Source organism: Camellia sinensis, chromosome 10, assembly GCF_055761805.1.
Source record: "Camellia sinensis isolate YWXY chromosome 10, ASM5576180v1, whole genome shotgun sequence".
NCBI classification, from domain to species: Eukaryota; Viridiplantae; Streptophyta; class Magnoliopsida; order Ericales; family Theaceae; genus Camellia; species Camellia sinensis.
Genome location: NC_138970.1, coordinates 150,221,014 through 150,233,207, shown reverse-complemented (window position 1 = coordinate 150,233,207; position 12,194 = coordinate 150,221,014). Strand labels below are relative to the sequence as shown.

The 12,194-nt window shown below is 41.6% G+C and overlaps 1 protein-coding gene across 1 annotated transcript; it reads left to right on the top strand.

Moving 5' to 3' along the window:
* The first annotated feature begins 9,206 nt into the window (after positions 1 to 9,206).
* Positions 9,207 to 11,930, top strand: LOC114273131 (large ribosomal subunit protein uL30w). Its single transcript, XM_028214885.2, has 7 exons — positions 9,207 to 9,407; positions 10,169 to 10,358; positions 10,484 to 10,581; positions 10,674 to 10,731; positions 11,163 to 11,242; positions 11,331 to 11,433; positions 11,536 to 11,930. The coding sequence occupies exons 2-7, from the start codon at positions 10,173 to 10,175 to the stop codon at positions 11,749 to 11,751; spliced, it is 741 nt and encodes a 246-aa protein (XP_028070686.1). The 5' UTR covers positions 9,207 to 9,407; positions 10,169 to 10,172; the 3' UTR covers positions 11,752 to 11,930.
* The last annotated feature ends 264 nt before the right edge of the window (positions 11,931 to 12,194 follow it).

Here is a 12,194-nt window from a genome sequence, read left to right as displayed (position 1 = left end):
GGGCTCTGTTCTAGTTGGGACTCTTCCACCACATCCGGTTGATCATCCAGCCATCCAGTGGCCTCTGCCGATTCCTCATAATCAAACTAGTTGACTGCCACGCCCCCTGATTCTTGGTCATCGAAAAACTGTAGGTTGGCAAAGTCCTTCTCCACAGCCGTCAAATCATTTGCCCCTTGCTCAAATCCATCCCCCTGGATCACACACAGCTCTTCCTTCTCTGGTAATTCTATACCCAGCCCAATCTGGCCTGTTAACAAGATGTACTCACTCGGATCATAGACTTCCCCAGCAAAACTCTCAGACTGTTCAATCCCAGACTCAACAATTCCATACTTTTTTGAAGTCTGCCCTGTCCCATCTTCGATGGTCACCACCGTCGGCTCTGGTTGGGTTATGGAGATGTCCAACATGCACAAAGAGTTGGTGCAGTCAGGAAGGAGCACCTCCGGCTTGGGTAGGTGGGATGGGGTGATATAGACACTGGGATCGTAAGATGCGACCCCAGTTTGGATAAAATTGATTCTATTGGGAGGGGGAGCTTGGTTATGCGGTGGGAGAGGATTGGTTGTGACATTGGGTTTGTCGGGAGGCGCAATCACCTGTTTGTCAATAAGATCCTGGATCTCGTGACGCAATCTAAAACAATGGTCGGTGTCGTGACCATGTTGTTGGTGATACGCGCAGTATTTTGCTGGGTTATGAGAGAGAGGGAGTGGATTTGGTAGTGGCCTCGGCTCCAGGGGCTTCAAATGCTTTTTCCTGATTAATACCCCTAGAGCTTTGGACAGGGGCATGTATAAGAGTGTGAAGGTTCTTTGGCCTCTGGGTTGGTATTTGGTGGTCTGCGTGTTGCTTCCGGATGCACCGGAGAAGGGCGTGGCTGCCATGGGTCTTAGAAGGGGAGAGGGAATGGTGGTGACCATGCTCACCTCTGAAGCTCTTGCAGTTGCAGCGCCACTTGGGCCTGCATTGTTGTTACGGTTGAAAGTCCTCCTTGGTTGCTCCTTATCTTGGTCGATCAGACCCTGTTTCATTACATCTTCAATCTGTACCCCCATCTCGTGCAGATTTGAAAAAGTGAAGAAGGGGAGTATAATCATCTTTTGCATCAATTTTGGCTGGAGATTGCGCACAATCATCCTGATCTGGTCTTTATCGGTGGGCCTTAAAGTCATCATCGAGGCCTTCGCCCTCCACCGGGTTATGAAATCCGACAAACTCTCCTTGGGCTCCTGCCTTGTTGTTTCGAAATCACGAGTTATAATCTCAATTTTGGTGTTGTAAGAGTATTGCGCAACAAAGGCTTCAGCCATTTCATCCCAACTCCGCTTGACATCATCCTCCAACTTTGCATACCAGATGGCGGCTACACCCGATAGGGTCCGGCCAAATAGTGAAAGCTTCTGGGGTCTAGTTAGGCCCATTGGCCGCAGTATATCTGAGAATAGCCGAAGGTGGACCATGGGATCCTCAGACCCGTCGAAGCGATCGATCTGCGGCATTTTAAATCTATCCGGTAGCGTCACAGCAACGTCGGTATATCCGTCCTCGATATCCGGGATAGCCTTTACCCCTTGTGATTTTTTAAAAAGCTTCTCGAGCTTGCTCAATTTCAGTGCTGTTGGGTCTATTTCGAACTCGAATGGAGAGTCCGGGTGGTTGATAGGCGTAGGCGCCTTGGACAGTTGAGGTAGAAGTGGGGGCGGAGCTGGCCCCGTTGGAAGGTCTGTGTCCTCCTGGACATTTTGGACATTTGGCAAGGTGTTCCGGGCATTTGGCAGGACATTCTAGACAGTTGGTGTCTGCTCTGGTAACGGGATCCCTGGTAGGAGAGGAACTGGATATGAGGCTGACGCTCCAGCTTGCTGCTGGAGCCGGGTAATTAGCTCCGCCTGCTGGGCCATGATTGTGGCCTGCTGTTTAGAGAATTCCGCTTAGCGAACAGCGTCCTCCTGCATTTGCTTCATACTCTCTTGGAGCTGACGCATCAATTCCTCCATTCTGGCTACGCTCTGCTGATCCTGTTGACTGACTGGTATGTGTATTTCTATGGCAGAAACTAAAACCTCAGCCCGACTGTTCACTGCTAGGGTAGACCACTGTTCTGGTAACCTCTGCTCAGACACACTGCGTTTTCTTGGCCTCTGTCTGATAACTGGGGGTAGAGAATGAAACACTGGTTGTCTGTCAACCAGATCCTCGGATCGATTGAGCCGACGACCTCTTATCCAAAGTGCTTGGGGAATGTCTGCTGGGTCGGAAGCAATTGTGCTAAAACTGTCCTAGCAAAAGATAAATAAAAGCAATAAGGAAATAAATAACCAGATAAAGGAACAGCATAACAGCCTAAAATAAATACACAACACACAGTTGGGCATAACAACACACGGTCGATAAGCTGAATACACATTGTCCTCAAACACTGATCATTGTCCCTGAATCACTGTTCCCTAAGACTGAATCATTGTCCCTGAATCACTGTTCCCCAAGACTGGTATGTGTATTTCTATGGCAGAAACTAAAACCTCAGCCCGACTGTTCACTGCTAGGGTAGACTACTGTTCTGGTAACCTCTGCTCAGACACACTGCGTTTTCTTGGCCTCTGTCTGATAACTGGGGGTAGAGAATGAAACACTGGCTGTCTGTCAACCAGATTCTCGGATCGATTGAGCCGACGACCTCTTATCCAAAGTGCTTGGGGAATATCTACTGGGTCGGAAGCAATTGTGCTAAAACTGTCCTAGCAAAAGATAAATAAAGCAATAAGGAAATAAATAACCAGATAAAGGAACAGCATAACAGCCTAAAATAAATACACAACACACAGCTGGGCATAACAGCACACGGTCGATAAGCTGAATACACATTGTCCTCAAACACTGATCATTGTCCCTGAATCACTGTTCCCCAAGACTGAATTTGATACCCACGAATAACTGATTCTCAAACACTGACTGATGCCCGCAGGCCTGATGCCCAAACTCATAAACTGATACATGTATTTCCCTGTAGAGACGCACTCTAAAAGCACATAGCAGATAAGTGAGAGCCAAAACACCCCTATGTTGGGGTAGGGTTTTCCCTGTCCTATTTTGTCAGGAGCTAGGGTTTCACTACGCACGCAACGGTTTCAAACAACCTATATCGGGTAAGCAACCTGTCCTAATTTGAAATGGTCACTATGGATCCGAATATGCACTAGGTCGAATGGTCGAAAAGGGTGCCCCGGTAAAACTGGGGTTTGTGTTCCCATACTGGCAGAGCCCATAACCGGTCAGCCTTATGGTCATGCCTTGACAAGACAAGCCTCCGGTAAACCGTTCAGGAATAGCAGATGACAAACACGGTGTCCTAGGCGCACCAATGCACATGCAATGCAAAGAAACACACAAGTGTAGTCAAAATAAGATATCATGAGTTCGAGTCAAGTTCTCAAACTCCCCAGCAGAGTCGCCAGAAACTATAGACGTCCCCGAACGCCCAGGGAGGATGAGTCCCGTTCTGTTCATTTGGGCTTACTACAGTTCGGACTCTCAAATTGTCATGGTTCTAAATCTGAACCAAAGAGTCCAAATCCGGTAAATCGTTTTGAGAAAACAGATTTTTTTAGAAAGAAGTGCCAAACATGGACTGTTTTGCCAGATACAGAGTCACCACCTAAATGTTTATTTTGTGGAAATTTAGGAAACCCTGACTCGTTGCCTAAGGCCACGTGTCCGTCATCACCAAAGTTGCCTCGGCTCGGGAACTTGGGTACGGTTGAGGAAGGTCACTTCGTGAGCACCCCCGCTCGCCCGATCAAAGATCGGCCTCTACTAACCATGATATCTATTTTTGAAAACATTATGTATTCTTATTCCAGTTATTAGCCTAAATTTACTATGTGATGCGCACAGCATACAAGTATAGACTAGATCACCTGAATTGGAACAAAACATTTCATGTTTGTTTGTTTTGAAAATGGTTTGATGGTGCTACCCACAAGTAGGCTAAGACGTGGATTTGCCACCCTCAGGTGGGCTTAGAAAACATGCCACTATCTAGTGGGCTTAAAACACACATTTGATGAATTGTTCCAATCCAAATAACCCAACCTTCACCCACAGGCATTCAGGCAGATATATCACATAAGCAACTAGCCTCATGGTAAGCATGCTATCATGGCAGTCACTCACACGCATGCAAGGATGCTAAAACATAAAAATTACCGAGTACTCCAAGCCAAAATAGAAGCTAATTAGAAATCCATGCATGATCCTAATTATACAGAAATGCCTAATGCAACACATTCAAAAGTGAAACTATAGCTGGCTCGGCTATTCTAAACATGGCATATAAAATGCTACAGCTAACATGTATTCAACTTGAAATTGAAAATACAATGCAGTTAGTATGATGCGCCGAACCCGGTGCATGCAAAACAGATGAATGAATGCAAACATGCTATCATACTGTATGCTAATTGAAACATGCCCTAATCTAACCATCATAAGCGGGTAAATAAAAGGGAGAAAGACGTGGGGTTGGAAGACATATATCACACACACGCACACTTATTACAACATTGCCCTCGCGCAGAGGGTCCGAATAAATAATATACAGTCCCAAATGAATAATTACAGTTCAAATATGTACAAAACCCTAATTAATTAACAAATTAAATTAGGAAAGCAATAAATTGGCATGCAAGCCAGGGACTGCCTCAAATCTGCTCCGGATGATGAATGATGCATGCTCCGGTTGCCTTTGTCGGAAAATCCCTTGTGATGCCCCGGTTTGCCTCTGTTTGCAATTGTTCTTGGAATGCGTGCCAAGCCCCGAAAGGCTGTCGATTTCTGATTTGCTGCAACAGAGAGCAACAAAGGGGCATGGCAAAGTATTTTCACATATGTATGCACACTACTCTTCGGGGAGTGTAGTCCTCGATTCTCGTGCCACCAATCACGCATATCGATGCATGATGGCCGCGGAGTTGAATTGCACGACTCAATATGAAATGAATGCACATATAAACACGACAAGACCTAAACTCCATCATGGATAATTCGGAGTGTCGGTGACTAGGAATTGAGACACGTTCCGTCACTCGATAGTACGAAACGTCCCTCGTTTCCCGTGCTCGGGCTAACTTCTATCCCAAGCACAATGCAATATGCATGACATGCATGAATGCAACTAATATACAACCTAGCATGCATAATGCTATGAGATGGCATACACAATACACGATGTAACAAGGTATACACAATGCTCTAACATACAACCTAGCATACGCAATGCTATGAAATGAAATGGCATACACAATGCACGATGGACTTACACCAACATGAGTGGACCTCAGCCACACTCACATCAGTAGCCATGAGGTGAAAATGAGACTCTCGAAATGCGTGCACGCATGCGCGCAAACCGAGGACCGAACCTAAGGCATAATGTGCAACTCTAACAAGGCATGGCAAGGCATGAAATGTGACGCATAAGCATGTAATTCCAGCACTGAAATATGATACAAAGAAGTCCCGAAACATGGAAGCATGGCACCCGATGCATGGAATGAACCCCGAAACTCGAAACTAGGCACACAGAATGACTTACAGCTATACAAAGCATGCATTATTTGATCATGAAGCATGAATACAGATGCAAGACAGTCCCAAAACATGAATATTTCCAGTTTATAACAAGTCTCAAAAATGAACACAAATAGGGCTAATCTATCATGCAAAAATGGCCCTAAAAGAGAGATTAAACACAAAGGGACAACAGCAGGCCCCAAATGGCAAAGAGCCCTTCAACAAAGTTTAATAGGGGCTTAAAAAAAGACACTTTACAATTTACATCGATCCACGAAAATAATCACAAATAAGGCCAAACTATCATGCAAGAAACGGCCTAAAAGAGGGGTAAAGGGACAAGTGGCAGCTGCTGTTCCCAAACAGAGGAGAGCCCTTCAACAATGTTGAACAGGGGTTCAAAACAAGTTATTTTACAGTTTATGGAAAAGTCCAAAACAGCTCACAAATAATCCTAAAATACTATGCAAAAATGGCCTAAAAGAGAGTTAAAGAGGCAAGTGATAGTAGGAGACCTCAAACAGATGAGAGCCCTTCAACAATGTTGAAGAGAGGCTCAAAAAAAGTTATTTTACAGTTTATGACCAAATCCAAAACAACTCACAAATAAGCCTAAAATACTATGCAAAAATTGGCCTAAAAGAGAGATAAAGAGGCAAGTGGTAGTAGGAGACCTCAAACAGCAGGAGGTCCTTGATCAAACATGAAAAGGGGCTCAAAATATGACTATTTACAATTTGGGTCGGAGCCCAAAAAAGTTAGCAAGTATGGCTTAGATAGCATGCAAAACAAGGCAAGAAAGAGGGAAAAAGGGACTCACCCTTGTAGCCTAGGTCTTCAACAGCTTTTGGTCCAAGAAATGATGCTCCTAGCCTCTAGAGATGGCCTTCAAGTTTCTGGAATGGAGGTGGAGGGGTGGTGCTATGGATTGGTGTAGAAATGGCCAAGAACCAAGGTGTTTTGAGGGTTGGAATAGAGAGAGATGGAGATTTAATGCAAGAGCTCCAAACCAATTTTTATAACCCTCAAAAATAAAGGGGAGGGGCTGGTTATATAGAGGAGAGTCCAAGGGAAAATGGGGGGAAAATGAAATTCAAATTTTCCTCCCAAAAGAGCCCCCCTCGGATACAAGATCTGGGGGGAAAAAGATGGCATATCTGTAAAGAACCAGGTGAGGGGGTCATGGCCGGCCAGGTTTTGAGGGTTCAGGGGGCCGGCCGGTCGCCTCCCATGGCCGGCCGACCAAGGGTCAAAAGGGTCAATGACAATTGCTGGTCAGCCACCTCATATTGGTGGCCTTCCATGTCTGTATAACACAACTATGTGGTTGAAACCCTGAGAATGTGAACCAGGAGAGAGAAAAATCCATTTTTTAGAGGGGTTCAAAAGGGTCAGGCACAATTACTGGTCGGCCACCAAATATTGGTGGCCTCCCAGGTATGTACAACACAAATATGGGGTTTAAGGTTCAAGAAAGTGGCCCCGGGGTGGTCAACATTGGCTTTCAAGTGAGGAAAACGGGCGTCGGAGAGCGATGAAGAAATAAAGTTGGCTTTTCAGAACAATTGCTGGCCTCCCACCCTCCTACAAGCTTCCTAACTATGAAAATAAGGTTTCCACCAAAAATGAACCAAAACGGATGCAAAACGGAGGTTCGGGGACCGAAACGAGCCCGAGGCCCCAAAAATGGGCTGTTAAGCACCGGAGGTGGCATTCGACCACGAAGTTAGTCTCTCGGGCCACAGTGTCTCCCAAAAGGGAATAAATAAGGTGTATACCAAAAACCGGAGCAAACGGAGGTGGTTAGGTGGTCCCGAACCGAGGCACACGGCCGTCGGCTCCGAAAAATCGAAAACCGGGCTCCAAACAGGAAAAATGGCCTACGACCACGAAACGTAGCCTACGGCTACTGAGAGGTGGTCTACGAGACCTCTCCATTCCTTCGGGAAGAGAAAACAGAGAAAACAGAGCCTGGTTCGCAAACCGAGGCAAGACACGAAAGAGTCCGGAAGTCCGGAGGCAAGGCTTGCAGCCGGGACTTTGAAACTTCTGGATGAGCACGATATGCAATATCATCAAGCGCTCAACTGGTGACGTCTGAGTCTTAAGGTCTGTCTTTTTGCCAGTGTATCTGTTTTTGTTGGGTGTGGCAGGCAAAAAGTAAGATTCAAAAAACAAGTACACTAACCTCAATTCAAGTTGAATCAGAATGAAAATAAGAGACCCAGCCGTGGGCCATATTACTTGAAGTTGATTATCATTTTGTAGAAAATGCATTAACCTCAATTCAACCAGTACATGTTTATTGACAATAAATTGTTCGTTGTGTTTTTCGTTGATCTCGTTCAGTCATTCCAACAGACGACGCCAATTGTGAAACTATGAAATATCCTCTCACATGGATTGTTAGTGAGATTCAACGAAGATAGTTCCATGAATCTGCAAGAGATAAATGTGGTTGATGCTACCCAACCGGGGTTACCCGCCAGGGACACTCCGATGATGAAGTTAGAATCCATGAATGAAGAATCAAGAATTGTAAAGAGTGTTTGTATGCTGTGTGGAGCAGAGAGAGAGAGAGAGAGAGAGAGAGATAGAGAGAGAGAGATCCATTTACATTCCGTAAGGTGCCTTTCTTTTATAGATGGGGAGGGGCCGAATAAACCCAACAGTTGGCCCCCTTGGTAGGCCTTATTTGGGTTAGCCTAATAAACTGATATATATTTTTCTTGGCTCCCACACTATTTATTACATTACATTACATAACCATCTAAAAATATTTGTTAATAATAAATACAACCATCTATTATATAATAACTATTCAAAAACAGCTACTCATTATATGTTCATTATTCAAATATATACTAAAAATTAATTTGATAAAAAAAATAAAAAATAAAAATGTAAAAGATTTATTATTTTTATATAATTTTATCTTTTGTGAGTAGAAATAGTTTTTTGACATTTATTTTTATTAAGCTAGTTTACATTTTATTAATTTGACGACTTTGCCCTTGAAATGAAAAAATGGTATCTTCAGTTCTCCTTATTTAGAACGAAATTTAAAATTCAAGATCAAATGTATCACAATTAAAAGGTCGGAGATTAAAATGCATATGTTTCAAACAATAGAGACTGTTAATATAATTTATTTTAAAAAAAATTAAAACAACAAAATATTAAAAACAAAAAAAAACTATAAAAAAAAAAGACACTTATCAATCAGTCTTACTAATTAGACTTATTTACATATAAAAATAAGATAAATTAATAAATTTATCAATAAGACTTAAGAAGTCTCAAACGGAGGACTCGCGGGAAATAAGCCCAAAAAGAACTATGGACTCGTTTGGGAAGTGGCTATTTTAGTAGGCTATTTTAGTTTTTGGTTATTTTAGTAGGTTAAAATTTTTGTGTTTGGGAAGATGATTGGATTTTTTTGTGGTTGGATGTGATGTTTGTGAGAGAAAAAGTGAAATGATTATGGGTTTGATGTGATATTTTGTCTTATTAACTATTTTAGCCTATTTTGTCTTTTTATGATTTTTAGCCTAAACTAGGCTATTTTTTTTCTTCCCAAACACCCCCTATGTTGGGCCTGAAAAGAGAGTTTTGGGCCAAAAAATCATGCCCTGGACGAAGACTTCGTCCGATGTACAAAGCCCTAAATCCCTGTTATCGACGGTCAGGATTCACTCCCGTACAAAGATAAATCCAAGTCGTTGGATGACTCAACCCTAAAGCAAAACCCTAATTTGACACAACTTGTCTACCTTCCTAAGCCCTCCTTCTGGTGTTGCGAATTCGATCTCATCAGATCAGAGCTCAGAGTGAGTACTTTCGGATTTTCATTTCGATTTTCAGAGAAAAATCTTTGCTTTTGTTTGTTCTTTTGAATTCATGTTTTGTTGTTCATATCTGCACAAATCATATAATGAGTTGAATCATATGGTTAAGCAATGTTTGTTTTTTGTATATTGATTTGATATATTTGGTGTCGTTTGTTTTAATGTAGAGAGTTGCAATGAAATGGGGTTTCAATTTACTATACGTTTGTTTGGTTGCTGAGAAAATGTAGAAATTAATGTAGAAGAAACTTTTAGTCCTTATGTTTTTAGGTTTTTCTTTCTCTTTTACTTGAAAATAAAATTATGTAGAATTGCGAGGTTGATCGTATACTGTTTTAGAAAGGAAACGTGCAGGAAACTTGGATCTGTTTATGGATGCCCCTTTGGTGAAAAACTAGGGTTTAACACCATTGCAAAGCCCCTATCACTCTGGTTGGTTTCTTTTTTAAAAACTGTTTTCTGAATGATCTTCAAAAAAACCCAATAATTAGTTTGGTTAGAAAAACTCAAAACACTCATCATTTTCATATGATTTTGTTTTTTTGGCGAAAATATCTTCTTGGTATTTATTTTTATTAAACTAAAAACCAAACCAAACAGAGTGATAGTTATCATATTTATTGCAGATTAGTGGATGATAATCATCTCTATGGTTTAATTATGGGTCCAGTTTGTTGTACGTTATGATGATTGAGATGTTTTGGTGTGGTTTTTGGTTTTATATTTGGTAATGTTGTTTGTAGAGGAATGGCTGAAGCCCAAGCCAAGCGAGGACCTGTGGTTCCAGAGTCTGTATTGAAGAAACAAAAGAGGAATGAGGAATGGGCTTTAAAGAAGCAGGAAGACCTTGCAGCTCTGAAGAAAAAGAATGCCGAGAACCGGAAGCTGATTTGTAACAGGGCCAAGCAATACTCCGAGGAGTATGAGGAGCAAGTAGTCCATTTGCTGAACTTTCTTTTTTTATTTTTTTTATTTGTGTGTGTATATATATATATATGTATATATTTTACAACAACAGGTATCTAATTGCTGAAATGAAATTTTCATTTGTCATGCAGCAAAGGCAGCTCGTTCAGTTGAAGCGGGAGGCACGACTGAAAGGAGGTTTTTATGTGAATCCTGAAGCTAAGCTTTTGTTCATTGTTCGTATCCGAGGGTATGTGTCGATGTTGTTTGTAGTTATAAGTGAATGGTATTGTCAGTGATAGTGCTATGTATCTCAAATGTATTGGCATTTGGAACTTTCAGTATCAATGCTATGCACCCAAAGACAAGAAAGATATTGCAGCTCTTGCGTTTGAGACAGGTAACTTATCAATACCTTTAAGTTCTCCTTGTCATGGTTTTAGCATCAGCCCACAATTAGGGTTTTGCTGAAAAACTTATTTTGAAACATGTGAAAATACTTGTTTTTTCACTACTCAAATTTTAATATTTTGGAAACTATTGCCAATTTTGTAAATGAAAACAGTTCCAAACTTATTTGCAAAATATTTGAAAACAGAAATAGAAGTTTTGCAATAGGCCCTTAGGTTTCTGCAGTACTATAGGTTGAATGTGCTGTTGATCTACTGAAACAGCCTTTATAGTTGAAGAATGAGCACTGAGAAGTGCATAATCAAGGAAGTAATATATTTGTATTCAATCGTTTGGGTTAAAAGCTGTAATTTTACAAGTTAAACATTCTCCTCTCTCCCTCTCTCTGTGCCCTCCTAAATGTAAATTCTTGCAACACAGATTTTCAATGGTGTCTTCCTTAAAGTAAACAAAGCAACAGTGAACATGCTGCATAGGGTTGAGCCTTATGTGACTTACGGGTATGTATCTCATCTACTTTTAGTTCTGTGAAATTCTAAATTTCATGAATCTGTTATGTCAAATTTATTAGTATACACATGTTTTCAGATACCCCAATTTGAAGAGTGTGAGGGAGTTGATTTACAAGAGGGGTTATGGCAAGCTAAATACACAGCGGATTGCTTTGACTGACAATTCAATCATTGAGCAGGTTTGTGTTTGTGTGTGTGTGTGTGTGTGTATGCATTGTCTTTGGTTCTAGTGTCTAGTAGCTATACCATATATCTTATTTAACATGACATGGATATGGCAGGGTTTGGGAAAATATGGAATTATCTGCATTGAAGATCTTATCCATGAGATCTTGACTGTTGGGCCCAACTTTAAGAAGGCCAATAACTTCCTTTGGCCATTCAAACTGAAGGCACCATTGGGTGGCCTAAAGAAGAAGAGGAACCATTATGTTGAAGGGGGTGATGCCGGAAACCGTGAAGACTACATCAATGAGCTCATCAGGAGAATGAACTAGATTTCGGTGTTACCTGCCTGTTTTGAAGTTTGGTTGTTTCTTTTTGCTTCTTAGTGGCAATAGGAAGAATCTTAATTCAGGTTTCTTTCTTTTTAAAGTCGGGAGAGTATTTGTTTATTGAATCACTAGTTTTGACAATGGTGTTTTACAATTTTATTTTACTTAAATTTTGGGAGCTATATCAATTTGTTTTTGTGGTTTTTTATCCATTGTTCTATGTTCTTTATGGTATTGTTGCTGTACTTAGTGGTCTTTGTATGTATCATTACTTGCTACCCCTCTTCACCATCCAAGAACCTTTGACAGGGACCAGGAATAAGTGCCCAAAAAAGATATGAAATCATCGTTTAGCCTTTGGCTGTCACTTAGGAATTGTCATTCATGCTGCTTCTAGTTTTCAATAAGTGAACCGGCTATGTTTTTTCTTCTTCTGAGTTTTGGCA